Source organism: Danio rerio, chromosome 21 (assembly GCF_049306965.1).
Source record: "Danio rerio strain Tuebingen ecotype United States chromosome 21, GRCz12tu, whole genome shotgun sequence".
In the NCBI taxonomy this organism is placed as follows: Eukaryota; Metazoa; Chordata; class Actinopteri; order Cypriniformes; family Danionidae; genus Danio; species Danio rerio.
In genome coordinates this window covers 32,453,267-32,469,547 of record NC_133196.1, presented here as the reverse complement: position 1 = coordinate 32,469,547, position 16,281 = coordinate 32,453,267, and the positions used below count along the sequence as shown (strand labels likewise).

Below are 16,281 nucleotides of genomic sequence, written 5' to 3'. Positions count from 1 at the left end.
CAACGAGGCAACAACTTTAACTGCACGTACTTACACTTGAGAAATGAAAACCCATCCTGACGTCCATCAGTAAGTTACTCTTTACTGATCCTTCCTTTAACAAATGCAGATGAAGTATTCTTTGTAGCATGTAGTTTGCAGAAGTTTCCAGTAGTTTCCAACTGCTTGGTTATAATGCTGATGTTTCATCTTTGGGTAGAGACTCAATATAATATCCATCTGCAGTGTGACTTCAATCGACCGGCATGTTTGTGTTTGTGTTTGTGTGTGTCTGGGTTTCTGCGTCAGAGGGCGGGGCCTCAGGTTTGAAATCTCCCGGGTTTGCGCGTGCACGTGAATAACTTGGTTTCATTCGTACGTCATGGCGAAACACCTAATGAATCGGTATCAAGGCGACTTGTTTGAAGCACTATGAGTCGACTCTTTTATAGATGAATCAACCGTTTTAAACACTGTATTCTTACAGATTTAAGCCTTAGCTGGATACTTCACTTCACTTAGAGCTGTTACACACTACATGGAGGGGAATTTTCAAAAACCCATAATATGGGCTCTTTAACATCTGAACAGTATAGAGACCCCGTCTCTATACTGGGGCGTTAGGACCCAAGCAGACCACAGGTTAAGCACCCCCTACTGTTCTCACTAACACTACTTCCAGCAGCAACCTAGCTTTTCTATGTGGTCTCCCATCCAGGTACTGACCGAGCACAGCCCTGCTTAGCTTCAGTGGGCGACCATGTGGGAGCTGCCGGCTAGCTAGCTGTTTGATTGGCTACAGAATTTTAAGTTCGTTATACAATGACTTGTCTAATTGACCTAATTAACCTAGTTAAGCCTTTAAATGTTGCTTTAAGCTGAATACTACTATCTAGAGAAATAGCTAAGGAAATATTATCCACCGTCTTTATAGAATTATTAAATAATTATGTATAAGAGTTGTTTTTGAAAAATGATTTCACAGATAGGCAAATGATTTTGTATTTAGTTGTATATTCCTTAGTAAGAGTCTAAAAGTAAGTGATTGAAAATAGGGTCGGTGTGCGCACATCCTACGAAAACTTCGAGCAGGCGCTCGATCAAATGTGTGAATGATCTGCTTTTATCTCGATGTTTCTCAACAGTGCCAGAAGAGAAGTTTTTGACGCTGGAAGTTTTCCACAAGTTTACTCTAGACAGAGCCAAGCAGGACATCCGCAGTGTTTGGCGGGCGATCCTGGCCTGTGTATATGACCTACTCTTTGACAGGTTTGCAGGTTTTAAAATGATCTTTGGCTTCACCACATCAGCGCTCACATCTCATATATCACAGAAAAACAGGCAGCACAAATACATTCAATATCATCACATAAACCACATTAAAAACTCAATTATTCATGAAATTCTAATGGCAGTTGGCACAAAGGACATTTGATACACAGTTTTCTTTACTTGGATCTATATCATGGTTGCAGGTTTGTGCGCTCTTCCGGGATGTCTGTTTGATCATGTGGGCTTGTTTTGTTTTTGTTGTCCACGTGTATTTGTTCTGGTCATGTGTTATGACCAAGCGGCAACCTCCCGCTCTCCCTCAGGAAGCCAATACGGAAGTAACTAAAACTGCAATTCATCCGAAATTCCGCTAGTCCTGGCCGCTCCTGGCTCCAAAACAGAGCAAATTTCAATTGAGCCCACTGTTAGAATGGCCAACTTTACAGCAGAAAAAAAGGTGTTTACAGCCTGGTACAAAAAAAGATTTTGGTTAATACAGCTAATATTACCCTTCATGACAACTGTGAGGGGGGTGAATTTTTTTTATAACTCATTCGTTTCCTTTATATTAAGTTATATTAAGTTTGCATAATTAAGGGCGTGGCCACTTGAGTGACAGTTAGGTCTCACTGGTCGCCGTCACGTCACCTCTGCAGATTAGCGACTGAACTCGACATATTATCGTATTTCTGTGTTGTTTTATGTGGCTTTACACAATCAACTGCCGTTTGGACTTGTTTCCCACAATTATTAGATGGCATGGCATGCTGAGGGCACTTAATTGTGCTCACAAACCATTCACGTGGCCTCCGTTTCCCATGTGAGTAAAGTTATATACTTATATACCATCTCTATACATGTATTTGTTTTATTTAAGATCATTTATCGTTTATATTTATATTTAGAGCTGTAATGCACTCAAGAATCTGTCAGATTGATTAGCTGTAGGCTCTAGAACAGTCATCTGAAGCGTTGTCATACAGTGTTATGCTGGATTTTATCAATAGTCTTACAGTAACTAACACAGACTATATCTGAAGTGTTTGTAAGTAATTCGCGTTTTCCTCCTGTTTAAAAACGTCATAAGAACAATGTTTAGTGGCTCAATGTATTACAGCAGTGTTTTTAAAAGTCTAAACACTTTATTGATATAGTGTACAACCAAGCACAAGTGGTCAGAATACAAACGAGTCACAAGTGATAAAGTATTAAGCGTTTCTCCCAAAGTAAAGTGTGTCTGAACCAGGTCCAAGCTAAATGCTAGCAGGTGTCTGTAGCTCCGCTCACTCTCCGCCTCTTTGCCCTTGTTTGGTATCCCGCCGTGGGTGTGATGACGCGTGACCAAAATGGCGACGGTTGGCCGCGCCTACTTGTGGCTTCTTTTGCGCTCTTCAGAAACCTATGGGTGACGTCACGGATACTACGTCCATATATTTTACAGTCTATGGTTATGACGGCTCTCAGCTAGTTTGATTAGCTCGTGAGCTGAGGCTCATTATCGTGCCTATATATGGGTGACATTTTCTGTGTTTCCTTGTCAGTTCGTTACGTGTGCTTATGTGTGCATTTGTCTGTGCTCAGGACCGTGAGGAGTTACCACTGGACCCTGTTTTTCTGCCTGATCCTGTCACAATTTAGCGTGATCAAAACAGAGAAACAAAAAGGTGCGGATCCAAGTGCAGATTATTTATTTACAGTGCAACAAACAAGGTGATCAGAATACAAAGTAACAAATAAACGACAAAACCAGAAACTAAATCAGACGAGGCTCAGGAATAACAAACTCAAACAACTAAACTTAACTAGAAAACAGACGAGACAAATAACACACAAACTAGACTAAGGCAAAATACAAGAACAAGATCAGAATAACAAACTCGGATTACTAGACTTACTGGATACTGGGACAAGGAAGACAAACGACGCGATAACAAACGGTGGAATGATGAAATATATAGTCCAGATAATCAACGGTAACACAGAACAGATGAGATGACAGGTCAGTGTATGTGTTCCGGTGTATGCGCGTGGTATGTATGGAATTGTAGTCTTTCTAGGACGCTGTAGTGCTTTCTGAGTCCTGATGCACTACAGCGCCCTCAGGTGGTCACTGACGGATGTGACAGATTCCTGCCCTGTTGTCTCCTAGTCCTAGCACCGCACTCACTCCTTGCATTTATTTTGACTGTGTCAAATAAATATTATTTTTCACTCGCACTTGGATCCATCTGAACATTTATTTGACTGTGACAGTCTAATGCCGAGTTTAGACTGCATGATTTTCCAACTAGTCGTGTCACAGATGTTTTCACACTGCATGACTATCTGGGCTTGCGTTTCGTCGCTGCTTTGTTTACACTGCAAGATGGTTCGGCTACATGGACATTCACATTGCATGACTTTACTATAGGGAGAATCACCGACAACTTCGTCCAAACTATGTCTCACAGCCAAAAACATGTAGTATAGCTTATCTTTTGTTATTAACTACATAATGAGAAAGAAGTCTTTAATGGGGTAGAACATGTACATGTTTGCTCACCTGGGTTTAAAGGGAATTAGCCATTTCTCCTCAACGTTGATAATAAACTAATTTCTTTCTGTATGAAACATCAAACAGACACGGTTGGTCCAACCTCCACTAGTTTTCCCTCCATTTCGTGGGTCCAAATAAACCGAAAAAGAGCGCTTTTAACTTTTCCCCCAGCCTCCCGCTGGCCTGCAGCAGGTATACACACACGCACACACAAGTGAATGCTGCTCTCTCATTGGCTGTAGGCGATCGCTGATGTTATTTTCAGTCAAAACTCAATTCACACGGCATGATTTGAATCGCCGACAGCTCCAGATATTTAGCACGCCAAATATCTCACAGGCATCGGCGACTTATCTGCGATTCTCTCAGATCGCGTCTTTGATCATTCATACTGTGTGATTGTCACTCACATGCACGAGCAGTGATTTACCTGTGATTTCAGGCATTTGTCGGCGATTTCTCAAAACCTGTCGGCGAGCCAAAATCGTGGCTAAAATCACGCAGTCTGAACTAGGCATATGACGTCTTTTTAATGGCAAAAGCCTAGATGCTATATTCAAGGGATGGCAACAATCTTCAAGAATGACGTGTGCTTTCTGTTTAATTCTCGTTAAGAACATTTCATTTGGTTGTCTTTGTGCTTTACCTAAAATTGCACTGGCAATTTTTACTACTCGGCACAGTTTTTGCTTTTCTTTAATTGGCAACAGGCCATACCATTCATTTTAGCTCAATGCTGTCATGAAATTTGCTGTGTTTTATGAAGACATTGGCATCTCATTACTACATTTACAATGGTGTCCATGTAAATGTACTCAGTAAAACTCAGATGATGTCGTGAGCTGTCAAAGACAGTGCATTCTGTCTTGTTTCCCCCTTAAACGCAACTTTTGTAAATCGTCTGCTTCACGTTGCTCTGTCAGAATCCTTGTGAAATATAGCCATGCTTTTGAACGCTTAGTTTAAGCAAATTTGATGAACGAGATCATGTGAATCTGAAGGGAGTCAGGGAGTCACTGTCCTGCGCGTGTTCTGTGTGTGTGTGTGTGTGTGTGTGTGTGTGTGTGTGCGTGCATTTCCTAGAAACAAGAACAAATGCTTAAACATCCGATGCCGTGGTCTGTATCCCTCAAAGTTGTTTAAATGTTTAGAGATGGTATGACCAAAGTCCCTGTAAGAAATAGTCTTTGGTGTGACACAACGCGTACCAGGGCATGCCTTTGATGTACCCGTTGATGCTTCTTACGTCCTTGTCGCAGCACCAGTGGCAACAAACTTAGGCACCGAAATTTATATGCTGATTCAGTGATCCTGCTTGTGAGAGACTGTTCTCACTCTCAGCTCACATCATTCAAAAGAAAAGGTCCACATTGTCCCCCGATAATGTCAACAGACTGGACTGTCTTAGCAACTGGCTAAATGTAGAGGAGGACTAAGCTAAATTGTTTCTACTTTATAATTAATGTTCTCAACTCACAGCAATCCAACTTTTCAATGAGTGCAATTGTTTGTATTCAATACTTTATTATTATTATAAATTTCCAAATTCCATATTTGCAATTCCTGTATTTTGGCATTATTTTGTAGTCCACTTAGAATCCAACATGGAAATAAATTTTTTCTTTATAGGCATTGATTGTTTTGAAATTCACATGGCACTAACAGGCCTATGTTTTTATTTCTGTTATAAATATGGCTGTCCAGCAGGATCTTGATGGTTTATTGTGGGTATGTTGTTTACATGAACAAATCTGTGTTACAAGTTAAACAAAAATTCTAATAAATAATTATATTTTGAATTTAAGTAGTTTTTTGTCTTGCGTTTACATAAAATCTACATTTAAATAGCCAAAATGACAAGTTTCAGTAAATGTGATTAATTGTGATTAATTCAATTCAATTCAATACAGCTTTATTTGTATAGCGCTTTTACAATGTAGATTGTGTCAAAGCAGCTTCACATAAATGGTCATAGTAACTGGAACAGTGTAGTTCAGTTTTTAGTGTTTAAGTTCAGTTTAGTTCAGTTTAGCTCAGTTCAGTGTGATTTAATCATTACTGAGAGTTCAAACACTGAAGAGCAAATTCATCGATGCGTAGCTCTACCAATCCTGAACCATGCGAGCCAGTGGCGACAGCGGAGAGGGAAAAAAAACTTCACCTGATGGGAGTGAAGAAAAAAAACCTTGAGAGAACCAGACACAGTTCGGCACGACCATTTTAATTTCTTCGCTGGCCAAAAGTCTTGTGCAGAGCTAATTGCAAAACAAAAAGTGTGTTTAATTAGTTAATTTTTTTTAATTGATTGACAGCACTAATGTTTTTTAAAACTGGGAATGGTACTGTAAGAATTGAAATATTACAAATATTTTTGATGTCTTTGACAATTCAAAACATGAGCTGAAAACAGGGCCAATTGACCCCACAACTCACCAGGGGGGAATGCGGGAAAATACAGTTCCTGCTGCATTTGCATCTGAGTCTGCTGAAATTCAGCTTCATCCCCCCAACTCACGCATATGGTCATTTCAATGTTTGAATGTTCTAGATTAACCAAACTGACTTTAACTATCATGTTTGATATCATTTGAAATGTCTCAGTGCGATTGGTACAATGGTCTCATTCTCTCAGAAACAGACATAATCAACACAATAAATATATAACTTCAGGCATCTTTTGAACCACTGTGAAGGGTGTGACTTTTTCCTTTTGTTATAAACACACACCCCCTTCCTTGAGGGAATTCTTGGATTATTTAAGGTAAGGTCTGAGAAAGGCGCAGGGCGATTCTGCCTAACCAGATCAGCCCATAACATGGAGCCTGCTCCTAGTTATGTATATTTTTGAAGTCAGGTATGCATCTTTCATCTTGGATTTATCTTTGATAATTTGATGTTTTGTATTGATCATTTATGAATTGACTGATTGAATTGGCATAATACATTACCTGACTAATAAATTGTAATGTTTGACCATATTTTGCTCACTCTAATTATTAATTCAAGTAGATTACGCTGTATCCTTGTTTCCGCACGTCTTGCGTCAGGTCAGTAGACGGACTAAAATCCAATTGAGATGGAGCATTGGGCACACTAATTGTGCTTTAGGGATCCGGCTGACTCTTGATATTGATTCATGTGTACTTAGGTGGAAAGGGCGATTCCGTCTAGGTCAACAAGGTGTTGCACGACTAACCTAGATTGGGTACCCGACCTTTGTTTGAAGGTAATATTATTCTAAATTAAGTTCATATGGGAAACCATGGGCTTGGTGAAAACCAAAGTTACTATAGAGTCCAGTAGTCGGGTACATTTATATTAATGCCCTAACCTCTAATTAGAAATGATGATTGTCTTAACTCAAGGGTGTACACCTAAGCAGGACTAACTAAAGTATTTTAGAACGAGCGCGCTGGTAGCGGCCATCTAAAGTATTAGTCAATTTACCTCTGTTTAATATTCAAGACTGACCGGAGTGTGACCGTGAGGGACGCCTTCGGCCGAGGCGATTTCTCTGAGCGACATGAGCACCCGAATGAACGGATGTAATAGTTACTAGTGAAGACAAAAGGTTCAAACATTTATCTAAATTACATATTGATATAATCTTCTTAATGTTTTATGATTGGAGTCAGATAAAACGAGGATAAATTTTAATATTAATATTCTAAACGACCTCATATTAAAATTGGAGTCAGATATGAGCTAAGTTAATATAAATCAACATTGTGCACTGGAAAGACCGAACATGCAGTGAACCTTCATCCACCAGTGGACACCGGCATTGGGCCAACTGGCTGGACCTTACAGTACGTAAAATGTTTAATAATGTGTGGTTCCTAGTTATTTGGGGAACTATTTTCAAATGGTGAGGCAACAGCATTCATACAGTACTAGGGGTTTGGATTTTAATATTTGTTTATTTAAATTTAGAAGTCTAGTGGGGAAAAATACGTTTTTATATACAAGTGCAAACATGTGGAGCAAATTACCAAAATCTGTCAAGGAAATAAAAGACTTAAGGAGGTTTAAAAAACCTATCAAAAGATGATTGTTTGTTGAGGATAATTAGTTTGCATAGTAGATGAGGATGTTTTATTTGATATGTTACTTGATTGTGAATAGGGTTGCAGCTGGAAGGCCATACACGGCATAAAACATATGCTGAATAAGTTGATGGTTCATTCCACATTCCCTGATTAATAGAGGGACTAAGCCGAAAAGAATAAGGAATGAATAAAGAAATAATTGTATTTGTGAATTATTTTGTTCCTGTTTTAAAATGTGGAGGTCCTGTTTGTTTTATGCATCATCTGTATTTTGAAGCCATACTTTGTTTTATTTAACTGTGAGGAATGCAATGGAAACAAGCCCAGGGATTTATTGTGTTTTTATCCTCGACAGTTTTTATTTTGGCGAAACAGTGACGCAGTAGGTAGTGCTGTCGCCTCACAGCAAGAAGGTCGCTGGTTCAAGCCTCGGCTCAGCTGGCGTTTCTGTGTGGAGTTTGCATGTTCTCCCCGTGTTGGCGTGGGTTTTGTCTGCGTGCTCCGGTTTCCCTCACAGTCCAAACACATGCGCTACAGGGGAATCGATTAACTAAATTGGCTGTAGTGTATGAATGTGCATGTGATGGGTGTTTCACAGTAGTGGGTTGTGGCTGGAAGGGCATCCACTGCGTAAAACATATGCTGGAATAGTTAGTGGTTTATTCGGCTGTGGTGACCCCTGATGAATAAAGAGACTAAAGCCCCGTTTACACTAATGCATTTTAGTTTGAAAACGCATAAGTTTTGCTACGGTTACGCCATCCGTCCACACGATGCCAGGGTTTTTGAGCCCTGAAAACGGAGCGTTTTGGAAATGCTGGAGTGTCTGTTTTCATTCTAAAATGCTGCTGCTCCGTCTCAGTGTGGATGGGGGAAAAACGCAGACATCTGAAAACGGAGGCAGGGCTGCTGAGATTAGCTACTTGATTGGGGCTTTTGTGTCATTGCGTATCCTTCCCTTATTCACAAAGCCCCTATCACATGACTATAACACATGGCTTTAACGCTACCAGAAGACAACAGACCAGCCTTCACTGTAAACAACAACATGGACACAGAAATGGGTCATGTGCTGTACGGACGGAGATATGTTCAAAAACGCTAGGTGAAACGCTAGTGTGGACGTGGATCGTTTCTGATCTAAAACGCCGTTTTCAAACTAAAACGCATTAGTGTAAATGGGGCCTAAGCCGAATGAAAAATGAATGAATGAATGAAAGATGAAGTCATTTCTCATAATCTGTCTGCTGACTCTCCTGTGTGTGTGTATAGATGGCTGGATCAGCTGTAACTCTGTGCTGTTGGCTCAAGTCGGTCCTGCATGAGCTGCAGGGTTAGAGCTGCTCTCCGACTGAGCTCTTCTATCAGGGAAACACTCAGAGTGTCCGCGAGTGGCTGAGCATGGCCATCAGCAGAGCTCTGCATCAGGGGGAGGACAGTCTGCTGGAGAGATCTGCTGCTTCCTGCAGGTACCACACACACACACACACACACACACATCATCATCATCATCATCGTCTTAAAACAGGTTCTTGGGAACTCGGGAGACTGCGAAAACACAAAAGAGATGGTTGCCTAAACTTCAAAAGACATTCCTGTCCCCCCTTCCTCCTGAGACACACAGACACACAGGGACACACACACACAAGGCTCCCGACGCTGAAATGGACTCAGAACTCCTGATCAGCCCAAAAGTAAATGTTATGTGTTTGTAAACTTTGTATTTCATTTCGGACTTTTCTATGATGTGAATCTCTCTCTCATGCCCTTTTTAAGACACTATACCAGCTAAGAATGTGTGAATCATGTTGATGTATTTCTTAAAACTGTCGTGTTTAATACCGTAAGGTTTCTCCTGCCATTTTACAACACATGATGCGTAGCGCGTGATCGTAATCTATACAGCTTAAATGATTTAATGCTCTGAGTTAATGTCTCTTCGCATGCTTTCAGACGGACCCTTATTTTGCATATTAGCGGTCCAGAGACAAAGAAAATCTCCCGCTCAAACTTTGCCAGGAGACCATTGGTCAGTCAGTAGTTGACATGCCACCACAGTTTAAAACCCAGCTGCGCGCGCAACTCTGCGTAGAAGATCCAAAAGAAGCTTTTCAAAAGGTGCGCCCCCCATTTGAGGGGGCAAACCGCATGTCTGTAACTGCATGGCTCGTCCGAGCCCACGTTTTCTTATTTTTTCAGCAAAGTAAAACTCAGTTTAAAGTTGCGATCATGTATCCTCCGACCTGCATTGCAAACTCCACGCATCAAGAAAGGACAGATTTAATAGACGAGACCCACAGAAGAATCAAGATTTTGACATTCTGTTGAAGTTTATGAGAAACTCACACCTGAGCAACGCATGAGGCTTCAGTCTCCATGTGAGAGGCGTCTTTAAGCTGCGATCACCAAAAAATCCTTTTATATAAAGTATTAAATACGTTTCAACAGTTCAGTACTTTCTCCTTGTGTTGTTTCATTGTTATTACACAAAACTCATATTTTTTGATTTTGTTTTATGTTTATGTTTGTATTGTTTGGGTTTTTACCAAAATCTGGTTCAATTTAATGTCAGCAGCTCCTTTAGAAAAACATGACGTGTTTAATACTTATTTTCCCCACTGTACATTTATTTTATTTTAACAGTGATCTGCATTATTTTGCATTCTCTAAGTGAACAATCAGATTCATTAAGACCATTCCTGCTGACTTTAGCTCATATCTATATTTCTGTCCACAGGCGTGTCTCCCCCTCCTGGAGCAGTGCTGGTGTTGCACTCGTTGCTTCTTGAGTTTCCATTGGCGATGGTCTTCACTGAACAGCTGCTAACCTACAGTGTAGGAGAAACCATAGAGCGCTCTGAGGATGAGCTGGACACGGTGCCCACTTCTGTACTCATTCAGGTGGTGGAGCTGCTAGGTGAGATAAGCTTATTTAATTTTCTCTTGAGTTTATACAGCCAGAGGTGTAGAAAATCAATCCTGGAAACCCCTGCCCTAGACATTATATGTTGCATTCAACACATTGCTGTTTTGTTTATTTCTACAGTTTGTTTTCCTTTTCATTAAGTCTTTAAGTGTCTTAAATGTGCTTTTATAATGTCACGATACTGGAATTCGGTACCAATCGATACTGAAGTTTAAAAAAAAAAACAGGCTCATTCTGAAAGCGTAGTCCCATGGACATTTCTGGAGACCGCGAAATACGTCCCAGGAGGTAATTATTTTTGCACTTTTTGTTTTCGCGAATCCACAAGAGGCTGCTGTGTTTTTCAGATCTCAAATTTCTTGAGTAAGTTCTCCCGCTAGTGCCGTTTGCGCCCGCTGTCCACGCGTAAACCCACCGGAGGCCACTGTTGACCGACCTGACTGTCTCTCTGACTGAATTTCTAACTGGCCAGCTGACCAATTGACTGACCCACCCTCCTCCTTCCCTAAATCCAACCAATTTTATCGATTGAACCGCCCACTCACTTACTTCCCTAAACTCAACCAATGATTTTCAAAAGCCGTCCAGAAAAAGAAAAGCCCTCGTCTGATTTTTACCATGTTTTTGGATTTTACCACATTCTCACCCTGTTATTCACTCATTCATTTTATTTTTTTGATTCTGTTTTTGTTTTACCTGATTTCTGGAACCGCTTTTCCCTGGACTCGAATCTCGTCATCATCGTCATCCTGGTCAACTCCTCTCTGGCGTCTCAAGTCCGTTGACGTACACGATGAGGTAACTGGACAAACTGGTTGCGGTGGGAAAGCCCTCCACAGTTAGCGTTCGTTTAAAAAAAATTTAATGCAGCCATACCATACGTACCTCCGGCTACATAATTCGCTGTCTCCAGAAACGTCCACGGGACTATGTTTTCAGAACGAGCCTGTGATTCTGTTTAAAAACCTCCATTTCACGCTAACATTTGAGCGCCATTGAGCGCTTTCTTAAACAGCACTGATTTGCCATTGTGTTCACATGCTCAACAGAAATGACTGCAATTGGCCGTGAAGGTCATCAGTTTACCGAACTCACCGCTGTTTACTGAGTGTAACCACACATACAAGGACACTGTGTTTTAAATTCACATTCATCAGCTGATTTGACTATAAGCTGACATATGAGCAATCCGCTGATGAATCACGGCTTTAAAACGCTCCAGTGTAACACAGATAACAGTTATTTTGAACACTTTCTATAGTGCTTTATGAAAATTCAAAGGGTTTTCTTTAAAATGATACTAAATTTTTGCATTTACACCTCTGCGTGTGGATTTTGGAAGCTTTTAAATTTGGGTAGGCAAAAACCAGGTGGAAATCCCAAAATAGCACTGGGTTTTAGGAGGCTAATGAAATCTTATTGCTAAGTGTGACCGATTAAATATTTAAAGCTGCAATCTTATACATATATTTATGTATTTATTTATACATACATACAGTTGAAGTCATTTTTTTCCCCTTTTTTAAAAGTATTTCCCAAACGATGTTTAACAAAGCAAGCACTTTTTCACAGTATGTCTGATAATATTTTTTCTTCTGGAGAAAGTCTTATTTGTTTTATTTCAGCTAGAATAAAAGCAGCTTTTTTTAAATCACCATTTTAAGGTCAATATTATTAGTCCCTTTAAGCTTTATTTTTTTTATAGTCTACAGAACAAACCGTCGTTATACAATAACTTGCCTAATTACCCTAACCTGCCTAGTTAACCTAATTAACCTAGTTAAGCCTTTAAATGTCACTTTAAGCTGTATAGAAGTGTCTTGAAGAATATCTAGTCAAATATTATTTACTGTCATCATGGCAAAGATAAAATAAATCAGTTATTAGAAATGAGTTATTAAATCTGTTATGATTAGAAATGTGTTGAAATAATTTTCTCTCTGTTAAACAGAAATTGGGAAAAACAATAAACGGGGATTAATAATTCTGACATCAACTGTATACACATACATACATACATACATTATTTCTAAGTATATACAGAAGATTAATAAGGGATATGGTGTGAGAGGTGAATTTAGGAATTTTACACCCGTGAATATTATTATTTTATCAACTCTATTCAGTCAAATATAAATCACTCTTGCAGGTAGGTTTAGTTCTGTGACCGAATATCTTCAGATAAGAAACTGTTCCGCACTCAATCCTTCATTAAATAAACTGAAGCAGCTGAGGAGACAAAGGTTTCTGCTAAAAGCTTCTGTAAACCAACAGAAACTGGTTATTTTTCAATAGATGTATATGTTAAACCTTTAAAAATACCAACACACACACAGAGAAAGTCAATGTTTTCAGCATTTGTGATGCTTACATTAAATAGGACATATAAAAACAATTGACATAGTAGTGGTGGTTTTTCTAATAAATAATAATTAACAGCACATTAACAATCATCTGTAGGATAAAACAATAGTAATAAATAGTTTATCTAATAGTCAACAGATTAAGATTCATTTATAAACAATTTAGAATCCTGTTTGTGTGCGCACACACGCGCTCCCAGCTGATGGTTGCTTAGCAACGACAGTCATAGAATGTGTTCTAAAGTAGTTCTATGTTAAAACAGCTCATCTCAGTTTGCCAGCATTCAGGACGGTGACTTGGTAAATCACACAGTTACTGTACGAATTGACAAATCTGTGATTGTGAAAGACTCGTTCGCTATGGATACTTACTATAATCAGTCTTCAGACAACCCTCATCACGAGTGGTCATCGGTTGTTCTGAATTTGGACCCAGATGTGGACGAACAAGAACTGATTGAGTCAATGAAACAGTTCAGCCAAATCCACTCTTTGGATTTTTCTTTTGATGAAGACACTAATTGCAGACACATTTATGTGACTTTTGAGCATTCAGGACGGGACCAGCAACCAGATCCTGTGGTCCCCACGAGCCGCTTTATTGAGCGGAAGACACTGCTCGTGAGCAATCTGCACCCAATGGTCACCGAACAACAGCTTATTGAAAAGTTTGGTGCATTGGGGTCCATCTCGACTGTGCAAGTGTGCAGAAACAACATCATCTCTCCTGCTTATGCCTTTGTGACTTTCCATCATCGACGTGATGCAATGCGAGCACAAAAAGCTCTGAACTTCACTGATTTACTGAATAAACCTCTGATCATCATGTGGGGCCCAGACAAGACAATTGAGGTCCTCTCAGATAATGACAGCAGCTCTCCAAGACAAACAGAGGAAAGAGAGACAGCTGGAGAAACAGAGGAGAGAAAGACCAGTGAAGAAACAGAGAGAGAGGCCGCTGGAGATACAGAGGAGAGAAAAACCAGTGGAGAAACAGAGAGAGAGGCCGCTGATGAAACAGAGGAGAGAGCGAACAGCGAGTCTTCATGGGGAAGAAGGATCTCCAACAATGTGAAAAGTGCTGTGAAAGCTGCGGTGAGCAGTCCAGCAGCCTGGGTCGGAGTCGGCATAGGTGTCTGTGCTGCTTATGCCTACTTCAGGAGCAGGAGCTAGTGTGGACACTTTCTAAAAGGTAATTTCATCTCATTTAAGTGACATGACATCTGACTGAGCTTAGTAACACTTCTGGAACATGCTGTATGTCACACACACATATGTATATATAGAATTCTCTGTGGGTCAGAGGTCATGTTAATTTATACTCAAATTCAGCTTCATTTAGACATCGACACTGATTTTCTTGACTCTGTTCTCTTCCAGACGAGAAGGCCTGCCTCACGATCTCCACTCATCATCCCCAGAGTGACCAATCACTGCTCCAGAAAGACCTTGATTTCCCCAGCAGGCCAAACACTTGCAATAAATGTGAATTGAATAAACTGTCTTGTGTGTGTCTCATTCAGCAGTAAAGCTCAGCCTTGTAATTTATATCCATCCAAGAGAAGCATAACAGCACTTTGTTCCAGACACAGAAGTAAACAATAGGATTTTCTTCACATCTATTGATGTGTTAGACAATAACTTATAGACCGTTTGAGAAGAAGGACTGCATCAAAGAACAATCAAATGTAGAATTATAAATCATTATTTCAATTATAATGTACAGTGGGTTCTAATAATGTCTGTACAGGAAGATATTCTGAAGAATGTTGGAAAAAAGCAGCTGTTGACTTCCATAGTATTTTTCGTTCCTACTATTGTGGGTTTTTTCTGTACCACTTTATTTTGATGGTTAGATCATTTTTATTTTGAGTATTAGTAGACTGTGTGCTTAATATCTGCTGATTCTGCTCCTTCAACAGACATTTAACTGACTATAAGAAACTTTGCAAGTGCATGTCAACTTACCCTAACCCCAACCCAACAGTCTAATGAGAATTAGTTGCCATGTACTGTAGATGCAATGTAACTTAAATTCAACAAACTGACCATCAAAATAAAGTTTGGCTGTTTTTTTTTTTACAACATTCTTCAAAATATCTTCTTTTGTGTTCAACAGAAGAAAGAAATTCAAGGTTTAAGACCACTTGTGTGTGAGTGAATGATGAGTAAATGTTCATTTCTGTGTGAACTGTCCCTTAAACGCTGGCTTAAAATATGTGATTTGTTTAAGAAATGTGGTTAAACATGCATGTTTCAGTGAAAATGATTTGAAGTATATTGTATGATGTAGATATTGACTTGTTGCCACTTATTGGCCTGAAGTGATAAGATCTTAAAGGGGGCCTATTATGCTTAATCACTTTTATAAGTGGTTTAAACAGTTGTGTTGCAGCAGTGTGTGAATATAACCAAGGTGTGAATTACAGGGGGTTAGGGGGGTTTGACCCCCTCCAATAACGCTTGAAAGCCTCTGAAGGACTTTAAAACAAGATGTATGAGAGGTGGGTCAGCACGTTAATAGTAAGAAAATGCTTTCTCTCATCTATGTCCTTAATATTAATAATAAAAAAGTATAATGTAAATATAGATTTGAGCGGTTCATAGCATTGTAAATGCATAATCGTGCCAATCAAAGCTAGGAAAATATCATTCAACAGTCTGAAAATAGCAGCTCTTGAGGACCAATACCATCTAAAGTATACACAAAGTACATTTCTTGTAAAATACTGTAAGTGTTTATATCGGCATGTAGCCTAATAAAAAAAAATGGACACATAATTTGTATAGTTTGACCTACAGTAACCTCTAAAAGTCACTAAATATCCCTCAAAACACTGAAAACTTATGCCCAGAGATGGGTTGTGGCTGGAAGGGCATCCGCTGCGTAAAAACTTGCTGGATAAGTTGGCGGTTCGTTCCGCTGTGGCGACCCTGGATTAATAAAGGGACTAAGCCGACAAGAAAATGAAAAATTGAAATGTTATTTTAATACATTCATACATTTAGTTCACTGAAGCATGTATTACCAAACTACTAGCAAAAAGTTGGTACTACTACCCCCCACAAATGCACATGCATTGATTTCCTACATGTTAAGTGGAAATTACTTGAAAGTACATTGTAGTTCGTCATAAAAGCATGTTACTGTATACC

The 16,281-nt window shown here is 39.6% G+C and overlaps 2 protein-coding genes across 5 annotated transcripts in view; both read left to right on the top strand.

Moving 5' to 3' along the window:
* LOC101883236 (probable E3 ubiquitin-protein ligase HECTD4) overlaps positions 1-16,281 on the top strand; it is a 60,375-nt gene that overhangs the window by 21,116 nt on the left and 22,978 nt on the right. For 2 of the 4 annotated variants that reach the window (XM_073936027.1, XM_073936026.1), the window contains exon 1: positions 10,574-10,753. Coding sequence is in view for 1 of the 4 variants with exons in the window: in XM_073936029.1 (XP_073792130.1) it covers positions 1,125-1,414 (290 nt within the window). In the remaining 3 variants the exon portion in view is untranslated. Of the gene's footprint in view, positions 1-1,124; positions 1,445-9,108; positions 9,306-10,573; positions 10,754-16,281 lie in introns of those variants that run through there. The other 2 variants (XM_073936021.1, XM_073936029.1) reach the window with 2 other exon arrangements.
* On the top strand, positions 11,679-14,624 carry LOC137487251 (uncharacterized). The gene is made up of 2 exons (XM_068216091.2): positions 11,679-14,317; positions 14,506-14,624. The coding sequence occupies exon 1, from the start codon at positions 13,486-13,488 to the stop codon at positions 14,296-14,298; it is 813 nt and encodes a 270-aa protein (XP_068072192.2). The 5' UTR covers positions 11,679-13,485; the 3' UTR covers positions 14,299-14,317; positions 14,506-14,624.

What these genes read in the sequence shown, in the direction of transcription:
- LOC137487251 (XM_068216091.2), top strand. Translation starts at nt 13,486, where the DNA reads ATGGATACTTACTATAATCAGTCTTCAGACAACCCTCATCACGAGTGG.